Here is a 24164-nt window from a genome sequence, read left to right as displayed (position 1 = left end):
GGCTCTCAAACATTGTTAGTGGAATTGTAAGTTGCTACAATTCCTCTGAAGGGCGGTATGGCAGAATTTATCAGAATTCATGCCCATTGACATTTGAAGCAATTCCAGTTGTCATCATGCGATTGTCATGGCACCTAGAGAAATGGAAAACATTCTACAAGGTTATTCACTGGAACCTTGTTTATACTAGCAAATGATTGGAAACATCCTAAATGCCCATCAGTGGAGAATCAGATAGATAGAATAGGTTGTGTCCACACTGAAATACTATGAAGCTGTTAAAAAGGAGAAAAGAAGGTAAGGATGGGAATAGAGACATGTAGGGGACATAAGTGTGCCCTTCAGTGTTCGATATGGTGAGGACCCATGCTGTGTTGTTCCATGGAAAAGTGAGATGCCAGTGTGTGTGGTGCCCCTGCATTTAGCCAAGGGGAATGGTGAGAAAAGAATATAAGACATATCTGCAGCTTGAAAAAGTAGTATTTACTTCTCCCGAAAGATTGAGAAGAAGTTAGGGATTGTACCTAGCTGGTCATCTGGGACACAGTGGACAGTGGAGACAGTGCTGGAGGGAGACTTCTGTCACATCCATTATTGGATGCTCTGATGTTTAACAACTTCAGTGGTATAATTTTAATAACCAAAATAAACATCAAATTTTTTAAAACTCCTTTCTTCTTAGGTTCGATAGCATAGTCAGGCTTTTTGTGTCCATAGGTCATAAGTGAGTGTGTAGTACTGACTAATGATTTTGTGGAGTTCTAGAAGTACTTGTGGTCTTCTGTTTATTATTTTAACATACATCGCCTTTGAACAGAATAAGAAATTTCCTTTATTATGTGTTTTTTAAGAAGCCCTAAAATGCATGGGTCCCATCTTGGGCCCTTTTGCTAATCAGTCACCCTGTGCTTTAAATTCTATACGTCAAAGCTGCTGAAGACTTTCAACATGTTATATTCCAAAATTTAATTTGAAATGCACTCTCAGAATGCCTTTTCCATGAAAGCGATGCGTGCTGTTTCTATTCTGCTCAGTCCTGCAGGAATCCCGGTGAGGAGTGGGAAGCTTGGCGCTGGGGAATCTCACTTCCCTTCCAGCAGGCTCCCTGCTCATCGTGAGGAACATCTTTTCGCTTGTGAGGGCCAGGAGAGGTTCTTCCTCAGCGGAAAGCCTGGTGGCGTGTTCTGTCACGTGGAGCTGTAGCAGTAGAGCGGAGTTGAAAAAGGACAGGGCAGAGCTTAGTAGTTTACTGAGAGCTGCGGATTTGGTAGCTTTTCTGTGTTGACGCCGACTTTGCGCTGTGTGCCAGAGCCATGCAGTGTGTGTTGCTCACCTTTCCCCTCTGTCACTTCCCACCTACCTTTAGAACTAGGAGCCACAACCTGGAGCCCAGGAATAGCTTTTACCAACTCTCTGACTTCCCAGGTGAAGATTTTGTGTTTATGTGCACTTACCTTCTCTAAAGAAAAAAAGAATGCATAGATTGCATTCAGTCCTTTGGCAGTTTGCTGTACTAACCTCAGTTTTTAGTTAAGGAAAAGAGATCTCAGAGTTGAGGTACTTTGCTGAGATCACAGAGCCATTCTGCAGGTGCTGAAATTCTTATGTGGGGAATGGACCCGGCTGCCTGACTCGACACCGAGGGGTGTTTCCTCTGCACCATGGTCATCTGCTGCCAGGAATAAGAGGAAGAGGGTGGGGATGAGACTGATCCTAGTGTTGGTTGGGAAACTGGATTGAAGGTGACAGTTCTTAGTGACTCCCCAGGGAAACTGCTCAGTCATCGTCTGTTTCACTTTCCCCTTCATTCAGAGATGTGCACCAGTATCTCTTTCTTCCTAGTTCATTTCAGATGGAAAAACTGTGACATGAGTTCTTCCTAGCATTCTTCCTGTTAAAGTATACATGTAACCCTTTGCATTTTTCTGAGAAATTTGACTTCTCATAAATTTTCTTAAAAGAAAAATTTCTTAACTCTCCCATAGGGAAACACCAAGATACATATAGATGGTGACAGAAATAAGCTTCTTGGCTTGTAATAGGAGGTCCCAGGTGGCAGAAGAGGGAAATTCAGAGATAAAATAAGGTCTAGGGATATTTCCAGAGGAGCAGTGCGAGGCCAGGAGGAGTCACACCAGCTCAGGAATGGGCCTAGTATCCTTAGTTTACGTCGTCTTCACCCAAGGTATCTGCTGTGCGGTGATTAGTAAAGAGGGTTCGAATCGGGAGTGTGTGTGTGTCTGTGTGTGTGCGTGCGTGCATGCATGTGTGTGCTGGTATGGTGAGGCCGTATGCAGCATTCGTTCGAATCAGGAGTGTGTGTGTATGCGTGCGTGTGTGTGCTGGTATGGTGAGGGTGTATGCAGCATTGGTTCGAATCGGGTGTGTGTGTGTGTGTGCATGCGTGTGTGTGCTGGTATGGTAAGGGTGTATGCAGCATTGGTTTGAGGAAGGAGATTAGCAGCATGTGATAATTAGCCGTAGCTGCACATCAGGCAAAACTCTGAAATCTGAATGACTTAAAAATGTATTGCTCACTGAGGTAAAGGCCCATGGAGGCTGAGAACCTCTTCTCCTTCTTGGTAACTTTACCACCTGAACATGTGGCCTCTAAGGTTCCAGGGGCAGGAAGAAGGGTGACAACGGCACGAGAGTTCTTTTTTGTTTGTTTTTGTTTTAGTGGAGAGATAGATCATATATTTGACAACTGACTCATTGAAATTGCAACCTTCCTGGGCTTTTAATATATTACCAGGATTGTGAAACCATTACTACAAGCAGTCTTAGATTTTTATTACCCAAAGAGACTCCGTCCACATTAACACTCACTCTCATTTCCACAAATGCTTCCCAGTTCCTTCTTGTCTGCATGTGTTTGTGCTTCTGGTATGTATATGTTTAAAACATAAAATTACAAATATACATACACATATGTATTATATAATAGAACATAAAAACACGGTGTGTGTATATACATCCAGTATACAAACATATGCATATATCTGTGTAAGAATATGTGTGTGGAATAGTCCTTAATGCCTTTTAAAATCTCAAGTTCCACACCACGTCTTTCTTGATTTATTTTATATTTTCAAATAAAAGAAGCTTCCTACCTTTTTAAATTCTCTCCCCTCCCTTTGTGCCCATATACGTCTTACCTATTTCAGTAATAGTCCCCGGTTGTTAGATCCTACATGCTGTTTAGTTACTGAGAGATACTGGCTTATTCTTGTCCTAGATACAGCCTTCTTGAAAGCAAAATAATCTGTTTTCAAAGTTATCTCTTTCTTCCTTCGCTGAATGTTAGGATTCATTGCTTACATTGTTCTCCATTTAAATACACATCATACATTGAAATGTATTTATTTTGGCAATTTTAATTCCTTCATATGATTGGTGATTGTCTTTGATGATGTTTCATGCCTAGCATTTTACATAAGGAAATGATATTGGCGGTACCAAAGAATCCACATTCCTGATAAACAGTACTAATTAAGTACAGTAGCAGCTTTTTGTTTTCTCTCCCCAGTGTCAGTACACAATGGTGAATTTAGGAGGTGTCTGTAATGCTGTAGAAAACATGTTGGAGATCTGCAGAATTAAGGGGGTAATTTGGAACAGTTTATCCAGCTTGAAGAATTCAAAAAAAAGTTGTTCCTTTTCCTTAACTGTCATAAAAGTGGACATTTGTGTCAGTCACCTTCAGATGTTTTCCTGTGTTATTTCTGACATGTTCCAGAGCTGTTACTCTAAGGATAATTATACATTTAAGAGACTCCACAGCCCTATCCTTTGCTTAGAATGTGCTAGTGTCTCTGATATGTAAATTTTAAAGGGAAAGGTGGCTGTGGTGTACTTGAAAACATACCAACATTCTGGCCTCGAAAACAGAAAACCTAGGTTAGGATTCTGCCTTAACCACTCACCAGCCATACAGCCTGTGTAGCCAGCTCATCATTGTGATATTTACCTTCTTCTCTGTGAATTGTGTAGCAATCTTGACCTCAGAGGGTCATGCTTGCCTTCGAAGTCGCCAAGTCAGTGGAGGTACCTGGCATACATTAGGTGCTTACTCTTTTTTTTTCCTTTTACAGTGATTGTTAGTTCACAATAGGGAATTTATATGTAAAGCAAGTTTGACAATTTGGTAGTGACTCATGAGAGAAAGAAGCTTGTGTGCATACATTCACTGTCTTGCATGTATTTAGTCGAAGATCTCAGGGAAGTTTAACACCCAGATTGACAGAGCCTTTGCCCAACGCAAGTTGAAAATAGCTGGGAAAATATCTGTTATTCTAGTTCTTTTTTATTTTTTAAAAAGGCGTTACTGTTATTTTAATTTTTAAAATATATATATTTAACATATAAAACTTTATATTTGAAAAATAAGAGTAAGTGGGCATTACAGTATAGCTGCATTAATATTTTGATGTATTTCTTTCTAGTCTTTTTCCTAGGCATAGAGGGATTTGATTTGTTCAGTTTAATTTTACTGAGCAGATTTAGTTGTACATGTGCATTTAATGACAAGCCCCGCCTGGAGATGGGAGGGAAGTAGCAGGAACTTTTCCAAAGGACTGTCTGGATGCAGGTACGAGACCTCTCCCAGAATGTGAGATCCCCACTCATGAGGAACACGTTTGCGTTTCAGCTTCGTCCAGAGCCTGTAGGAAAGGACATCCCTGTACCCTCTGTCTAGGGAATACCATTCCTAGTGCCATTTACATTCATATTGCGTCACTTGGGCGATACTCCCTATACTCCTCTTGTGAGGAGTGGATAGATACCGTATTTACCGAGTCTTCGAATTTCTAGCGTCATTGACTGCCTTTGTGTGTGAGAGATAACAGTTATTTTCACTTCCTTGACCAATATTTCCCAAGGTATATTCCCTAAAAAATAAACATGGTATAATTGAATATTATACACAAAAGCAATTCTAATTAGAAGCGTTCAGGCAGTGTAGACCTACATAAAATTCTTCTTAGAGCCTTTAACATTCTGAAGTGTACTGTGAGATGTGTTGGCTGACTACCGTTTCCTGATCTTACTTGATCATGGAAATCTTTCTTCTAAGAACATCTTGCAGGATTTTGTTATTCAGGAATACCTTTGGGAAATGGTGATAAACATATTGCTCTATTTTCTTCTGGCATTTAATTTTGGTCTGTAGGAAGTCTGAGGCCAGCATGGTTTTTTTGTTTCTTTCTAGATAACCCCTCAACACCTACTTCAAATTGTACAGGGCTCTTTTTATTACTGTTCTGAAAATGACAAAGACAAAAGGAAAACAGCTCTGCGTGTGTATTCAGAAAGGGTCTAGACGTGCAGTCTCTGTTGCAAAGGATCTGACAGGGATGAAAGAGCAAGCAGAACAGTTTGCCTCAGAAACCAGCACCCCATTCCCAGCTTGCTGATTATTTCAGGCCTTGCATTTCTAATTCTGCCGGAAAGCGCTGGGAGAGGAGCCCACCCTTGATTTCAGTGGCACCGTGGTGTGGAATATATAGGCCCTCCATTGCATTTTCCATGTCATCACTCTTAAGAGCTTGTATCATCACAGAAAACTCCATGGGATTCACATGTTGCCCAAATATTGGAATTGAGTCTGGGAGCCGTTTCTAGCTACAATTCCATCTTCAAATTATTTTAGAGCCCACTTAGAAGCACCTTGCATGACAGAACTTAAAAGCCAAAGTGTCTTTGTTCCCCCAAATGCTCTAAATTCAGTGGAGGCGGCAGCACTTTCATTTTTGTACCACTCCTCAGTGGTGATAGGTGTGTTCTCAGGGATCAGCCAACACCTTCACTGCCCTCAAGTGGTACCAGAATAATTTGATATTAAAATAATAGTGCTTGGGATTTGGTATTTCTGGTTCTTCATAGAAATGAAGCTAAAAGACCAACTTAAAAATTCACACCAGGGTTATAAAAACTACCAGCCTCATAGGGCTGATGTATTATATAAGCTAATTATTATATGAGTACAGCACTTAAAATAGCACCAAACACATAGAGACAGTGTTATGTTATGTCATTATTTGTAAGATAAGGTTATTGGTTTGACCTTAATTAGATTTACTTTTCTGTCTTACTTGGTAGGTCAAACTGTGCTGAAAATATTCGCAAACACATTCTGCACACTGGCAAACACGAAGGAGTCAAGATGTACAACTGTCCCAAGTGTGACTACGGCACCAACGTCCCCGTGGAGTTCCGGAACCATCTGAAGGAACAGCATCCTGACATCGAAAACCCGGACCTCGCTTACCTGCATGCTGGTAAGGGACAGAAACTGTGAAAACTTGTTTCTAACAGGATTTCATGTGATCACAGCAGTTATAATGCTATTTGTACATTACCGTGATTTATTGTAATGGAGTGGAGTATGTGATAGTATCTGCTTCAAGACCTATAAAAAAGTACATTCCAGTTTTATCCCACTCAACTGTGAAAACAAGACTTTTCAACTGTATTTTATCTAAAAAGCAAATCTGACAAAGTAATTATTCGATGACTGTAAAGTTAATAATAGTAAATATTTAAAGCATAGTTGACCTGAAATGAGAGTAGTTGTTAAATCTTCATATTTTGACTAATTGCTAAAATTTTAATTTTTTTTCTCAAAAAATGCTTGTGGTTTGAAATGTTATACCCTGTTTCTTGACACCATCATCTTCCAGTGAATGCCTAGAAAGAATGTGACCTGTGACCATGGACTCAAGCGTCGTGGGTGGTAACAGTGCTGCGCGTTTCCCAGAAATTGGGAGGGGGCTGGCCCTGGGTTTGGGGAAGAGCTGGTGGTGGGTGCGACTGCTAAGAGGATTCTTGCCTCTTGGGTGGCAAGTCAGGCGCTCTGGAAGGTGTCAGCGATGTGGCTGCAACTGCACAGTAAAGAAGATCCGTTCCTCCAGCCCGACATTTTGTTTAATTAGCAAGTATTCCTTGAGTGCCAAACTCTGTGCAGAACAGCAGAATGATGGATTATGGGTGTGAGGACCTATTTGAGGAGTAAATTTAGAGAAGCCTTCTAAGATTTAGCCCAAGCAGCAGAGTTTGAATAAGGCCCGTTGATCAAGGATGTGCTTTAAGCAGATGTTTTGGGACCTGTTAGAGCTGCTTTTAAACCCTACTTCTCATTATTGGCCATATGACCTCAGGCAGGCTGACCTCACCAAGCCTGAGGTTTCCCGTATGTAAAACTGCATGATAGTACCTACTAATAGGGTCATTGTGAGAATTTAAAAAGATGATGGCTATGAAGCCAGAAGAGTCTAGGAGTTTGAATGAACTCTCCCCAGTCCCTGCTATGCTGCTCTAGGCATGAACATTTATGCCTATCTGTGCCATATGATGGGGTCGTTAGCAATGGTGGGGTTGTGGGGATTGTGATATACATCACACCAGAAATGCGAGGTTCCAGCTTCGAAATGCTTAAGGAGTGTTTGCTCGCAAAATATCTATGTTATAAGAAATTGAACTTGAGTAATTTAAGTTAGACTAGTTTTCTTAATACACTTGACAATACGTAGATAGAGGCTCATTACTGTTCTTTCATATTTCTCGATGTTGATATGATTGACTTATTTAAGTAATGTCGAGTGTGTGATTTAGTAATTTTTCTGCTATCCAGGGCTGTATTTGGCAAACAAACAAAAACAGAGTTCTCTGCTCATTCCCTTTTGGTGGGGTTGTCACTGAAAAGGTTTTGAAACTAGACAGTTTATCAGCTTTAGTTCATAAAAACAGATAAAGTCGAGTTGAAATGTCTCTGGCCATAAGTGCCTATGGGTTCTTCATAAATATGGACCCATAACCTTACAGATACCAGAAACACCACCTGTGAAGGAGCTGCTCCTAGCAATGGCCGGGCCACAGGGACCAAATCCATGGTGGGCATCAGCAGAGTGGCCTCCTCGAGGTGGCCTTGCTCTGCCTCCTTTCCAGGTGCAAGATTGACATATCTGTCTCTCTCTTCCATTATACCAGCTACACATGAAAAACGGATTGTTCCCTAAAGTACAGTGAGTAAATAAGAGAAAAATAAAAACATGACTTATCTTAAAAAAAAAAAAGACTGTAAATACTGTGATTTGGTTGAGATAATATAAAGTTTAGTTGAGATAATATTTTGGAATTCATATATTAAAGTGAGGTATTTTATTTTTTATTTGAAAACAGTTCTGCAGAAAGAGGTTTGTGTGCAAATGTGCTATACCCTTGATATCTCTACATTGGTGTATAACTGCAGTTATGTGATGTAATTCACGCAAGTAACACGAAATTGGAGTTCAGTGGAGACCCTGATTCAAGTCTCTATGTAAAGACAGGTGTCTCTGAGCTTCAGATTCCTTATTGAAGAGTCTAGGAGTTTGAATGAACTATATACCTAGTCCCTGCTGTGCAGCTGTCGGCATAACCTTCGGGGAAGATGGGCTCCAACTTAAGCTTGATCATTCTCTTGCTGTCTGGCCCTAAAAACTGCATTTTTACTCTGTGGGTCTCAGTTTTCCTCTGAAGATGGGGATAGTGATGCCTACCACACAGAATGTGTGTGCCATCTAAACGGGATCATTTATACTGTATGTAAACTGTGTGACATGATCATCTTTAGCATAAATGGTTGCTCAGTTTGTTTTTCCCTCTCTAGCAGAAGTTGATGATTTATTGCATTTTTTTCAATCCTTTTTAGCAACCAGTAAAATTATTTTTGTATCATTTTCTATTTCATATTCCAGAGCATGAAAGACTATATGTGAGTTCTAATTTTAGTTGTTGTCAGATAAGAAACACAAGACAAAAGTAGTTTCTTTATTTTTTTAACCATGGATTATTATTTGTAAACGTAATATTCCATTTCCAGGTAGTTTGAGACTTTCTGGTTATCTTTTTTTTCCAAACTATTGAACTAATAATGCAAATCGACTTCCAGCTTAAATTACTGTTTTCACAGAACATAATCTGAATTATTTTAATTCTTTAAAATTTGTGTAGACTTTTTTATGCCCAGCAAATGGTGAGTTTCGGTAAATTTTTGAGACACATTAGGAAAGAATACTTGGCACCAGTGGTGTTTGTTCCCTGTATGTCGGTTACAATGTTTAGTTTGTTCACTGTGTTGTTCAGATTGTCGTATTCTTAGTGCTTTTTAAAATGCCGGTTCTGTCAGCTGTTAAGAGGAGTATGTTAAAGTTTCCTACTATAATTGTGGATTTATCTTTTAAAATTCTGTTATTTTTGGCTTTACATATTTTGAAAATATATCACGAAATACTCAGAACTTAGGGTTGTTTTAGATACAGACACACATAATTATGAAATATTTCTTAGTAGCAATGTCTCTTGCCATAACTCTGCATTTCATATTGGTATAACTATACCAGATTCCTTATAAGCAGCTTATAGTTGCATTTTGTTTATCTGCTGGGGCAATTTTTATCTTTTACATTAAATGTTTAGTCTTTTACTTTAGTATTTGTACTTAATATAATTATTGGTATATTCATCATAGTCAAAACTCCAAACTACCCTAATGTCCCTCAAGCAGAATGTACAAAGGTTGTATATTCACATCATAGAATAAGTCAGTGAGAATGAATGAACTACAAGTACAAGCAACAATGTGGAATAAGTCTCACAGTCCTATCACTGGATGAACCAAGCCAGTCACCAAGGAGTACGTTTTATATGATTGTGTTTATTAAATATAAAAACAGATAAAACTACTCTATGATCTTAGAAGTCAGAGTTTGTTTTCTCTTGTGGGCACCAGTCACTGAATGAAGTACAGTGGTCTAGTAAGATTCTGCTTCTTGATCCCAGTATTGAGACACAGTTGTGTTCACTTTGAGAAATTCATCAAAGTCTCTTCTATGAGTTGTATTCTTTTCTGTATATACTTAAAAACAAAACACCTTTCTCCACATCCAAGTTTCTGAAGAGGTTCATTTAGGCCCAATCTAGGTCTAATGTGATGAGATTTTACAGTCACATTAATCTTCACAAAATCGACATCAAACTAAAAATAGGTTTCTGTCACTGTACAATTTTTCTTCTATTTAGTAAAATCTATTTCATCTCAAAAATTATCTTGATTTGATCTCTTCAGTTTTGACAATTATATTTCTACCATGTTGCCCATCCATAAATAAGCTTGGTACTCATTCACTACATTTGGACAAAGAATTAAATACACGTCTGTGTTTGCAACACCAGTGGCCTTCAGTCTGACCCCATGCGTAGTTCACTTCAGCAGGGATAGCTCAGAATGCTTTAAACATAACCCCAGAGGAAGGGGAGTGAAGATAGGCAAGCCAGAGGGGGAGGGCTGAGGAGAGGTTGCTCAGCCTTCTCTGATTGTGCCTGAGAAGAAAGAGAGGGTTTTTTTTTCATCATTTCCAAGCAGCAGACTTATAGTTATGCCTTTACGGCTCAAGGAGCTTGTTTATTATTGAAATAGCACTTCTTGCTCATGAATGAATGCTCACTGGAAGACCCACAGGTAGTGTGGTCACTTTCTGAGCCTATGAGCAGTGCATCAAAGCTATGAAGTTGATTTAGTTATTTCTTATTTCTCTCTGAGACCTTAAATGTGGTAAGTGTTGTTGTCTTTTCCAAAGGTAATGATTACAAGGTGTTCTCTTTTCAGGCAGAATTGAGCATTATGTAATGATATGGTATTTTTCTTAATTTCCTTTATTTTTCTACCCTCATACTTTTGTATCACATTTAAATTAATTTTATTTTCATCAGTTTTTACATGTGCTAAGACTTGGTCATATAAGTATGTACATTAGATTATTACCTGTACAGAGTGATAACACTTGAAATTATCATATTCACTCAAAAATTGGGGTTTTTGTATTCTTCTCTAAGATAATCAATTTTGTATTCTCTATAACATGTATTATTTAACTGCATTCCCTACATTTGCCTCTTCCCATTTATAAGAATAAGAATTTGAAAGTTTGACTCTTATCAAAACCCCAAGTCCCGTTTTCTTCCTCATGGTAACTGTTCATTTAAATTATATCTATATGATTCCTTAATTATTTCCAAGTGCATCACTTTATCCTTAGGCAGCTGAAATTTCACATTCTACCTCTGAGCCCATTTACTTAATCTATTGCAGTTAAAGTAAAACAGCTATAGTCTTTTGTCTTAACCATTACCCCTTATTTAGCAATATATTCAAATTTCCTACATAAAAAAAATTTCCTTTGTCATTAATTAGAACCATTAGTGTTCAGTACATAGAACCTTGCAGAATAGAATGCAGTCTTCTCCCAAATTCCTCTTGGCCCTCTATTTTTAACCCAGTTGCTTTCACCCCCTTTTGTTAGTTGGATGCCCTGACACATGTCATGACATTTTGTACAATAATTCATTTTCTGAAAAGGTCCAAAAATCTCAGAAAATCCTGACAGCTTCTCATTGGTTCTCCTTACATAAACCAATTATTACTTCAACCTAAAAAGGAACGAAATTTTTCCTGACATGATTGCCTTTGGTAAATCCATGCTGACTCACTCCTATTAAATTGTACTTCTCCAAATGTATCATTAAGCTCATCCATAAGTATCATCTCAAATTTATTTCCTAATATAGATGTTAGATTTACAGGTCTATAATTTTCAGCGTCTCCTCTCTTTCTTGTTAACCTTCAGACTGGATTCCTTGTTTTCCAGTCTCCTGATACTTCACCACTAACAAAAGACTTCCTAAAATAATTAACACTTCAGCAATTTGAGTCTTTAACCTCAGACATCATCCATGGGTTAATTTACTATTTTTCTTAACTGCTGCTAAATGTCTTTGTTCCTTTCATACTCCTGTCCAAATACTCCGGTGCTGTCTGCCATAGCAGTACCCTTGATGTCCATTATGGCTCAACACATTTGGTATTTTGATAGCTGATGTTTTTCTTCATTCCCTTTCTCACTCTCATTCTTGTTGGAATTCCCAAGTTTAGAAAGAAGTCTCTTACATACTTCATAATCTATGAGTGAATAATGTCAGAACAGTATTTTTCATCATCCTGTTGTTTTCAGTAATGTAATTAGTATCCAGGAAAATTGTTATTTGTGGATATTTATCAGTAAACATACTGTTTACTGAGAAGCAGTTCTTTGACCTGATCTCCACCTCTTTTTTTTGAATAATATACTAAAAGAGGGTTTTTTTCAAGACTTTCTAATGACACATTTTAAAATAGTTTTACAGCCAGGCGTGGTGGCTCACGCCTGTAATCCCAGCACGTTGGCTGGCCAAGGCGAGCGATCACCTGACGTCAGGAATTCGAGACCAGCCTGGCCAGTGTGGTGAAACCCTGTCTCTACTAAAAATACAAAAATTAGCTGGGCATGGTGGTGGGTGCCTGTAATCCCAGCTACTTGGGAGGCTGAGACAGGAGAATTGCTTGAACTGGGAGGCGGAGGTTGCAGTGAGCTGAGATTGCTCCATTGCACTCCAGCCTGGGTGACAAGAGTGAAACTCTGTCTCAAGGTAAATAAATAAATACAAATAAAATAGTTTTACATTTAATCTTTTTAAGAATAACTATATGCCAGTATTCTTCAGTATGCATATCTTCCTTTATCTGCCTGACACCATGGAGCAGTGTCAGAGAAGCATTTGCTCCTTCCCGCCATCCTCCTGCAAGAGGATGATCCTGACTTTTCTAGAGTGATCCAAATGGTAGTTATGTATGGTTTCCTTATGTTTTCGTTAGCTAGTAAGTAGTAATGAAGAACTCTGTTTTTCATGCTATCACATTTTGCCTTTTCAATTACAAAGAATCATAAATAGTATCTGTGCCAAACTTTAAACCATTGAATCTTCAAAACAAATCTTGTTGATACATGTTATTCTCGATTTAATGGTTTTGAAAAATCTATCTTCAAGAGGTTATGTTGCTTGAGGATGCATAACTACAGCGCGGCTCTATAAAATTCTCACCTGTCTTCAGAGTCTTACAGTTACATCACCCTGCTGTACAGTAGCTTTAAAATAATTGATCGGCAGGTTAATGAAGTTTTTCCAGTGGAAACCTTAAAAATTTAGAGCTTTAAGATTTCAGATAATCTAAACACATATATTAGGAAGTAGAATGATATAATGTAATAATGTAAAAACACCGTGGTAAATATTTTCACAGTTGTACCTCTCCTGCCTAGTACAGAGCCTGTCGCACAGACAGATGGATGGTTGGAGTCAAATGAACTAGGTTTCAGGATGAACTTTTTCACCATTGAGATGTGTAACTTTGAGCAAGTCACTCAAGCATTTTGTGTCTGTTTTCTCAACTGCAAAAAGAGTAACATTGTTTAGCTTTTCTTTTGAACATGAGGTTCAAATTAGATAATCCATATGAAAGAGCTTGAAAATTGTAAAGTTATTCTTTTAATAAAGTTACCGGATTTTGTTACTGCTATTTTAATAGTAGCAAAGTAGAAGGAAAAGACTAATGATTTTTTTGCATGTATTTCAAGTTGCTATTAAGGGTAATGAATCTCATGACAATAAACATATATATATGTGTACACATTAGTATTCATACATATATATTAGTGTAACAGTCTGAGCATATACTAAAATTAGGGCTACAGAAGGCTTACTTAAAACTTTTCAGAGTAGAAACTTATCATTTAAATAATGTATTTAAATTATTTCTATTCTTTGTATGTTACCTATGTTGACGAAAAAAGCCAAACTCTGTTGGATGTTTAAAGATGTTTATCCTGTGCCAAATATGAGTGACCATGGCCTGTGACACAGTCTCAGGAGGTTCTGAGAACATGTGCCCAAGGTGGTGGAGTTATAGCTTGGTTTATGTATTTTCAGGAGACAGAAGTTATAACCAAAGACATCAATCAATACATGTAAGGTATATATTTGTTCAGCCCAAAAAGGTGGGACATCTCAAGCAGGGAGTTGGAGAGATCACATGTTATAGGTAGATTCAAAGATTTTCTGATTGGCAGTTGGTTAACCTTTGCCTGAAGACTTGAAACCACCAGAAAGAAATGCTTGAGTTAAGATAAGGGGGGTTGTAGAAGCCAAGGTTCTTATTATGTAGATGAAGCTTCCAGGTAACTGACTGAAGAGAGAATCGATGGTGAAGGTCTCTTTTAGGACCTTAAAAGGTGTCAGACTGTTAGTTACATTTCTGCTGGATCTGGAGAAGATGTGGAAAGGGAAGGGGATTCTCTACAGGATTTTCCCAATAGGAGATGGCATTCCAGGACCATTTCAAAATATGTCAAAAAACAAATTTTGGAGGTAAAATACTTTGATTTCTTATAAGACCTGCTATCTGTCACGTAATGCTATACCAGAGTCAGGTGGGAGTTGAATATCTTCTTGCTACAAAGAGTCTCTTTTGTCAATCATATGATCTCTATTTTAATGTTAATGCCGGCCAGTTGTGCCTGAACTCCAAAGGGAGGACCTTGTAGGGAGGCCTGTCTGTCCGGCCTTCCCTTCAGGGCTGGAACTAGTTTTTCAGGTTTCTTTGGGATCCCTTTGGCCAAGAAGGGGTCCATTCAGTCAGTTGGGGTGGGGGAGCTTAGAATTTTATTTTTGGCTTATATCTCCTACACGCTATAGTTTTAAAACTGTTTTTTTTTTAAAAGAATATCATCCTGAAAAAGTATCCTTTCTACTGTATATTTTAGCGTTCTGTAAAGTCCTGAATGGCATTCATAAATTTAAAATAAAGTTAGAGTACACAATTAAAACACAGCTTTTGATGGTAACACCTAACAAGATTGGCCGAACTGGCTCTCAGGCTCCCAGCTCACTCACGCTCATCCTGTCACTATAGGACCTTAAAGAAAAGTTTTAAAGTGATTTTTAACTTTTTTCCAGAAAAAAACTATATTTTCCCCTTCCTTGAGTGTGCTGGCCAAGTGTGATGGCCTGTATGATTCGAGCTGCACCAGCGCTTCCTTCCCGGCTGGCTCCCTTCCCGGCTCCCTTCCCTGCTGCACCAAGGTCACACAGCCACATGGCATTCTCTTACCTCATCGCAGGCAGCATTGCGATCTTATCAGAGCTCACATTTGCAGCATTCATGAACTGGATTTTGAAAGTTAAAACAGTTAAAAAAAAAAAAAACAAAATTGAAAATTGTGATCTTATCCCCTCTGACAGCTTCATTTATCAAAATTTTAAGGGAAAAATTGATTGTGAAAAGTTATAGTGGGGATGGTATGATTTTATCAGGTAATTGATGCGGTTTTTACTTTTATATAGACTTTTTATCAACTGTTTAATTCAGTATAACTTACATATTTTAAAAATTTTCCCACCCTCACACACATATTTTGACCCTCACCTAAACAGCAGTTTTAGATGGGGAAACAAAGATCTTGTCGCCCAGTCGTGTTGCTACTACTGCAGAACAGGTTACTGTTCCAACTGAAGCCGTTTACTGAAGAATAGCATGACAAGTCTTTCAAATTATCAGGGAAATTTACATACATTGTTTCATTAGCTTTGAAATGTAGTTCAGAATATGAAGTAATGCACATTATTACTCTTTGCAATTTCATTTATTTCTATTTGCAGTGAAGAAAATTACCATTTAGCAAGTTTTTATCTTTAATGATTTTAAACTTACAGAAAAGTTTGCAGAAATAGTACAGAGTTCCATATATCCTTCACCCAACTTTCCCAAATGTTAACATCAAACATAACCATACTACTTACGAAAGCCTGAGAACTTAGCATTAATACATTGCCATTTTCTATGCTGTATTCTTGTATTCAGAGTTTATCATTTTTCCATCACATCCTCCTTCATTCCCAGAATTCAGCCCAGGAACCAACATTCCTTTTAGTTGCCATGTCTTCTTAGTCTTCTCCAGTCCAGGACAGATTTTCAGTACCTTGGCACTCTTAAGGAACATGGATTTGTTATTTTGTAGAATGTCTCTTAATTTGGAATAGTGTAATGTTTACTCATGATTTGATCGAAGTCATTTAAGAAAACACCAGAAGAAATGTGTACTGTGCCTGGAGCACCTTGTGACTGAGGACATCCGCCTGGCCCATGGAGTGAGGCGGGATTTTCAGAATCCTCCACTGGCAGCTTCCTGGTTTCACCTTTTTAATCAGTGCACATCTTGGAGAGAGCCTTTCAGACCACGAAAACAGCCTATTTCTCCCCAGTCATTTACCCAATAATTTTGACATCCACTAGTTTATCCTGCCTGAATAAGGTCTGTGATGTTTAAATGGTGCTTTTTTTTCTTTCCTTCATTTCTTCTACGTTTAATAATTGGAATTATTCTGTAAGGAATGGTAGTTGGTTCCTTCTTTCCCAATTCTTTGTTCTATTTCTTTTTATCAGTGTGGAGGTATTGTATCCTGAGGTTTATAATTCAATACCATTGTGGCTTATTTTCTTACTGAAACCATTCCTGCCTTAACCACTTCCCCCTCTTTCTAGTCAGCTCCTGTGCCCTGTGTGCATCCCCATCCTTTTAGAGGCATCTCTTTACTTTTCAGGCACCACAGTGTTTTATGGGTTCATCTTGTGTTTTCCTTGCCATGGTGCAGAAATGAATCACTACCTTAAGGAGACCTGGTTCCTTTGGTTGGAGAATGGTATTTATAAGCCAAGATATATACACTGTGTGGACTCATTGCTTCTGTGTACCTCTGCTTCTAGGCCTTCTCAGCAGATAAACAAGGAAGTGTAGGTATGTATACTAAATCCTGCATTCCTGTGAAGATAGATGTTTTTCTCTATCTCTCTATCTAGAACATAAATTATCTAAGACCTAAATATAAGAAATAAAATTGTAAAAACCCTTCAAAAGTAACATACAGATAAAGCTTTATAACCTTGAATTAGGCAGTTGTTTCTTGGATGTTACTCCAAAAGAACAAATAACAAAAGGAAAACATAAATTAAATTTCATCAAAATTAAAGATTTTCTGCTTCAAAGGGCACCATCAAAAAGATGAAAGAAAAACTCATAAAATGAGAGAAAATATTTTGCAAATCTATCTGATAAGGGACTTGTATCCAGAATATATATAAAGCACTCTGTCACTCAACAAGAGCAAGGCAAATAACCTATTTTAAAAATGGACAAACGATCAAAATAACCATTTCCCCAAAGACGATACACAAATGACCGGCAAGCCATGGGAAATATGCTCAACACCGTTACTGTTAGGAAAATGCAAATAAAAACCACAGTGAAATTCCACAGCTAAGTTTTTTATTCTTTTTGGCAGTTATTAATAGAGAGGCTTTAAACATTCACATATAAGATTCTGTGAATATAAGATCTCATTTTCTTGGGTATATACCTAGAAATGAGATGCCTGGATTATATGGTATATTTAACTGTCTAAAAAAAAAAAACTGTTGAACTATTTTTCAAACTGTCTGTGCATAGTATGTTCCCACCAGCAATGTGTGAGTTCCCATCACTCCACGTACTCACCAGGAACTCATCGTGTGGTTTTAGTTTGTATTTAACTGATCACCAATGATGTTGAGCATCAATTCATGATTATTTGACATCTGTATATTTTCTTTGTTGAAGTGTCTTTTGAAATGCAATATTTTCCCCTTTTTTCATTAGGTTGAGTTTTGAGATCATTTTTGTTTTATATTTTTGACCTGAGACCTCTGAAATATGATTTGCAAATATTTTCTCCTAGTCTGAGACGTGTCTTTTTCTTCTTCTCTTAACAGTGTCTTTCATAGAGAAAAGTCATAATATTCGTAAGGTCCAGTTTGTTAGTTTTTTCCTTTATGCTCTGAGCTTTTGATACAATATCTTCTAAAAGCTATTTGCCTAACTTGAGTTACAAAAAATAATTTATATATTTTCTTCTAGAAGCTTTATGCTTTTATTGCACTTTACATTTAGTTCTGTGATCCATTTTGAGTCATATTTTGTATAACACACAAGGTGTAAGTCAAAGTTCTTTATTTTGCATACAGAGGTCTCATTTTTTTCAGCAGTATTCATTGAAAACACTGTCCTTCCTTCATTAAATTGCCTTTGTTCTTTTGTTGAAAGTAAGTTAGCAACATTTCTCTGGGTCAGTTTGTTTACTCTGTTACCCTAGCAATTTCTGAAATTAAGCATACATGAGTTTTAAATTTTATCCTTAAAATGCCACAATTGGATATGTGCATTTCCCCTTAACTTCATGTGTCCATCTTCTCCCTCATCTGAGATGTAATTTAAACTCATCACAAATGTGTTTGGCTTGTCACTGGCTCTTCTTTGTCCTGAACGACTTTCGACTCAGCCTGATATTTGTTATAAGCAATCATTCAAAAAAAAAACTTACGTGTAAGTAAAATGAGATCTGTATATTTACATTCAGAATGTAATGCCTAGTAAAATTATTATTCTTCAATTCTTTATGTGATCAAATAAGAAAATGTGTTCACTTTTTGTGTATGATATGATTCTGGTTACCTTCTCTGGTGGTAAATAATACTCACCAATTTAGTATTTTGCCTTCACTGTATTTTTCTCATTAGCTAAGAAATATGCTTTAATAAAAAAAAACCTACGACTGCCACCTCATACCTATTCAGATGCCTCCTGTCAGAAAAATAGAAAATTGCGAGTGTTGACAAGGATATAGAGAAGTTGGAACCCTTATGTGCTGTTGAAGCGAATGTACAATAGTGCAGCTGCCGTGGAAACGGAATGGCAGCTCCTCCAAGAACGAAACGTAGAATTACCATATTATCCAGCAGTTCCACTTTGGGATGGATATCCCAAATCATTGAAGGCAAGGTCTCGAACAGGTATTTGTACACCCATGTTCATAGCAGCACTATTAATAGTGAAAAAGTGGAAGAAACCCAAATGTCCATCAACAGAAGAATGGATCAACAAAGTTTGTTATATATTATACAATGGAGCATTACTCAGCCTTAAAAGGAAGGAAAATCCGGCACATGCTATTACATGGATGAACCTTGAGAATATGTTAAGTTAAACAAGCCAGTCACACAAGATGGCTTATATCGATAAGTATAATTGCATTATAATTCCACTTACAGAGGATGTGCCTAGAGTAGTCAAAGTGAAAGAGATAGAAGGTAGAGTGGTGGGTGCCGGGAGCTGCAGGGAGGGAAAATGGGGAGTTGTGTGACCGGGCAAAGTTACGGTATTGTAAGAGGAAAGAGTTGTAGAGACTGGTTGTGCAGCAGTGTGATGGTACTTAATTAACACTGCTGAAATGTCCACATAAAACTGGTTAGGATGGTAAATTTTATGTATGGTTTACCACAATTTTTAAAAATTACAAATACAAAAATAATTTTGTACCCGTATTTTTTCTGTCTTCCACACTTACCCATTTTAGAAGATATTAAATACATATCTTGGTTGGTGAAGTGCCATTCAGGGCAGAGATTTGATTGGGATGGGAAAAGTGGAAGTGGGGAAGAGTGAATACAAAAATTATACTAAATGACTTGATCCTCTGAAATTTAATAGACTAAACATATGTTATATGATATATGCTGGTCAGTGTTTGAAATATATCAATTTAATGAGGCAAAATATGAAGTAAAATATTTGAACTTACAGACATGTTTACACTTCCTTGTTTTCTTTTTTTAATTTTTCCTAAGATTAAGAACAATTTGATGTATTCTTTTAATAGGTAAAAATTTATCCTCGTAAAGTAATCACTTAAATCCCCTAATAGCTTTTACTGCAGCAGAATATAGTGTAGGCCCCAACTAGATAAAATAGCATTTTTGATGGCTGGTCTACATGCTTCTAAAAAGCTGCGCAGACTTGTTCACTCTTGTCATTGCTCTTAGTGTCGTTTGTTGAGTAGCATGTCAGTGTGATTGACAGGAAGTCCTTCTTTCGTCTTGTGAAAAATTATAATTTTAGTGCATGCCTGAAATAAAAGCCTAGCATAAATGGTTTCGTGTTTGTGAAGGAAAAGGCAAGATTCTTTCAAGGGTAGTATAGATGAATTTAATCACTATTGTATGAATATAATTTTTTTTTTCTCATTGAAAGAGTACTTTTATTGGGGGACTATATTTTAGGATTTTCTCCACATTCCTTGTCTGGTTTCATTAAGTTAATGTGAATTATAATACCAGTTTCCTTCCAGATGTTGGCCAGGAATAGATGTGAACTTTGCTGTCTTAAATGGAAACAACATCTCAAGCTAAATAAATCCTTTTGCATCTTGGGGTAAGGTTTTTGTCAATTAATCACTTTTAGCTGGGCATGGTGGCTCACGCCTATAATCCTAGCACTTAGGGAGGCCAAGGCGGGTGGATCACCTGATGTCAGGAGTTCGAGATCATGGCCAACATGGTGAAACCCCGTCTCTACTAAAAATACAAAAATTAGCCAGACGTGGTGGCGCGTGCCTGTAATCCCAGCTATTCGGGAGGGTGAGGCAGGAGAATCACTTGAACCCAGGAGGTGGAGGTTGCAGTGAGCCGAGATCATGCCACTGCATTCCAGCCTGGGCGACAGAGTGAGACTCTGTCTCAAAAACAAACAAAAATTAATCGCTTTTTGTGATAAATGTCTTGGAATGATTAAATAAGCTAATATTTGCAAAGTACTTAAAATAGTGCCTGCCACATATTAAGTACTCTATGAGTATTTAGTTAGTAAAATATATAACTGAAATTACTCTATGTCATTTATATTCATTTTAATTATGCCAGTAGATGCTGCTCTTGAGTGACAAGACTATCCCAAGTTACATTTTATATCAACATATGTGACCTCGATTCTTGGCACAACTTGCATATTCACGTTTATATGCCCAATTCTCTTGATTAGAAATGACTATTTGTAATAAGTAGACTTTGTTTTAAAGAATCCGTTACTGCAAAATGACAGAGACATGAAAATGCTCAGATAGTTCTCTTGAAATTTTAATATACTATTTGGTAGTATTAGAAGTTGACTTCATCTAAAGCTTTATTATTTTAAAACACACCAAACTCATAACTTTTCTCATTTATCAGGTAGCTCAGTCCCATAGTTTGACATTCTTTATGTTAGTAACTAAGTATTTATTGAATCTGTTGACATTTTCATAAAGCATCCGGTCAACACTGAAATGTGGTACTTCTTGGTGTTTTACAAATAAACCACCGATAGGATTAGGCTTTTTTAGATTAACCTTGTTGTTCAGACAAAGCAAGCTTTTTGCTTAAATCAGGGACCAGATAGAATCCCTCTTGTGCACATTTAATTGTAATCAATTCTTTCAGCTTGGAAGTGCTCTTGCCATTTAAAGGAGTGTTGGAAATAGTGTGTGCTACGGGGTGGCAATGTAGCCACAACTCATCTAACTTAACTTGTAAACATGGATGATTAATCTCAACTGCATGAAGGCAAGTTGGGGAGTACCTGATTTTGTAAAACTTGAATAATCAGAGAGGTGAGAAGAGGAGATAGGTGGAAGCACGGAGCAGGCAGAAGAGACTGTAGGCAATAACATGTGTACCAGGGAGGAGCTCAGAAGTTGCATTGTGTGGCACATACGGTAAAAGCTGAAAAAGGAAGAGAATCCAACAGCTGGTTCTTTAGAAGAGGCTGAATAGTACTTTAGGTTTCTTTTTGTTGTCTTTTAATGGTTTCCTAATGTATTATCTCCATCCATATTTCTGGCCTTTTCTCCCTGTATGTAATTTTAAAAAAAAGTTTTTTCTTTTTGTGATGTGTGCTTTTAGATCATGATCCAGAACTCAATCAAAGAAGTAATTTTGGTTTTAGATATAATTCTGTGATAGCACTTGATATATTTTCTTTTATTTTTCGCTCCAATTTCTCTGTCTGCTTCTAAGAAAATGTGTTACGAAGAGATTTTAAAGATATTTGATGTTCAGTTTGAACATATTAAATTTTTTAATATCTTTTTTACATTGAAAAAGGCAATTGAAATCCAGAGCTATCTATTTTTATTATTTATAGCAGGATCAATTTGGGTGTGTTTACCTTCTAGGCATTAAGATGGCAAGATATTCGCCTGTTACGTTAATATGCATAGTCATTTTCACTCAAAGTGTAGGAAACAGTATTTTATCCTCATAGTGCAGACAAAATGGAATGTTTGGCCTAAAGATTTTGATGTAGACCCCAAATCTGACATGTTAGTTTATGCAGACATTTTATCTGAGTGTTTGTTTAGTGAGACTCCACCCCTGTGCATTTAGGCTTACTCTCCACGTCCCTCTCAGTGAGTCCCAGGTTTCCACATGATGAAGTCACAGACTTACCACCACCCAGCTGTGCCCACCTCCTGAGAAAACAGAAGACCCTGTAAGGGGTACTCAGGTGTATGGCTAGTTCCTTCTCTTGCTAAGCCAGCCACAGGTAGGATCTTTGAATCTGTATGAACCTCTGTTTAAAACCTATACCGACAGAATTCTAGACAGTTGGGATACAGTGATTCCAGTTGTGTAGGATTTGCACTGAGGAATCAGAACAGGAAGATAGCATCCCATTTCAGAAATATGGTCATATGAACTTTCTTTAATATTTCTTTCCAAATAATTAATGAAAAGCATTTTTATCTGCTGATGATTTCTGAATCATCATTGAAAAGCTGAATTAATAATTCTCAAACTTTTTGGTGAGAGAGGTTTTATAAACTTCTTTGAGTTTGTGAAATTTATAGTGTTGTAAAACACATTTGAAAAGTTCTGAGGAAACTAGAAATTAATTCATTTGAGAAGTTTTAACTAGTCCTGTGTTTATACATGCTGGATTATCACCAAACAAATTTTGGACATTTTGCTCCCATGATGTAAGGTTGATAAAGAAAAGTGAAAGGTGCTTTAGGAAGGCACCCCTGAGCAAATGACCTGTATAGAGCATCTGGAAATTTCTTCCACAGCCATGTTGCTTCTGTTCTCTAGAGTCTGGGCAGGCTCTAGAAAGTAGCATTGAGTCAATTCCATTTTATTCTAGATAATTGACCAGATCATACATGGTAACAACTATTTTATACAAGCAATCACTATTTGCCAGATATTAGGCTGTTTTTAAGAGTATCATTTAATTTTCAGAACAATCTCATGCTACTATTAGTTTTAATTTAATGGTATGGTAGAAAAAATGAGGTAAAATAACTGACTGAAACTTAAAAGACTAGCACTAGAGTTTGAAGCCAGCCTGTGGTTTCTGTATAACCACTATTATGCTACTATTTTATGCTAGATAATTGACAGTGTTATATGTGCTGCTTGGATTAAATGTCACCATCCCAAAAGTGTTTTATCAGTCAGGGTTCCACCACAGAAGCAGAACCACTTTGAGTGATATAGAATAAGGGATTTATTGTAGGGATGAGACCTTTCATCATTGTGAGAGTTAAAACCTTAAATTGGTTCTAATTTAATGAGTTCAGTTTTATGTATGAAAACCCACTTTAAACCAAGAAGTTTTAAATATGTCTACCATATTTTATACATATCACATGTTGGATTTTCTTAGCAAAATACAATTTTTTGGTCACCAGGCAGGTGATCAGTTAGATCAAAGACCAAATTGTGAACATTAAGTTTTAAAAATTTAATTATGTAACCAGATTTGAATCAGTCATTAAAATTTCCTAGATATTTTTCTGCTCTTAAATATATACCATGAGAAAAGGTGGTGAGATTGTACTTGGTAGACCTGGAAATGCTCTGTCTTCCACAATACCCATGGCTCACATGTGATATTATCTGCATAATGCTCATATTCAGGACTTTTGCAGCTGTGTTTCATGAATAGATTGTCATTTTAATTCATTACCTCTTTTTTACCAATTCCAGCGCATTATGCTTATGAGCGGGCCCCATAAAATTCAGAATTCTTACATTGCTCCTTTGGCTTCTTTTAGAACATTTGACCTTATTTATGACCTTCTTTTGTCCATATAGTCATCATAATTGTCTTGATATGTCTTTCCACGTATTAGGGTGATCTCATCCCCAACATCATGCTGTGAGCACGAATTGGTTACCTCTGTATTTAGGGCCATTATAGTAACCAAAGTTTCGTCATATACTGGTGGAAAATCTAAAATGTAGACTTTCTGTATCTGCTGCCTTTGGGTGAATTTCCAGGTAGTATTTATTAGAGTGATCTTTCTACCTAGTTCTTGACTCTGACTGTGATATTAACCTTTTGTAA

General features: G+C 37.2%; 1 protein-coding gene across 4 annotated transcripts in view; it reads left to right on the top strand.

The window, feature by feature from the left end:
• ZNF407 (zinc finger protein 407) overlaps positions 1 to 24164 on the top strand; it is a 474402-nt gene that overhangs the window by 319099 nt on the left and 131139 nt on the right. For all 4 annotated transcript variants that reach the window (XM_058438260.1, XM_058438261.1, XM_032152052.2 and 1 more), the window contains one exon: positions 6103 to 6281. In XM_058438260.1, coding sequence (XP_058294243.1) covers positions 6103 to 6281 — 179 coding nt within the window. The remainder of the gene's footprint in view (positions 1 to 6102; positions 6282 to 24164) is intronic.

This window comes from Hylobates moloch, unplaced genomic scaffold, assembly GCF_009828535.3.
Source record: "Hylobates moloch isolate HMO894 unplaced genomic scaffold, HMol_V3 SCAFFOLD_5, whole genome shotgun sequence".
Taxonomy (NCBI): Eukaryota; Metazoa; Chordata; class Mammalia; order Primates; family Hylobatidae; genus Hylobates; species Hylobates moloch.
The sequence above is the reverse complement of the archived record's forward strand: the minus strand, read 5'-3'. Positions and strand labels throughout refer to the sequence as shown.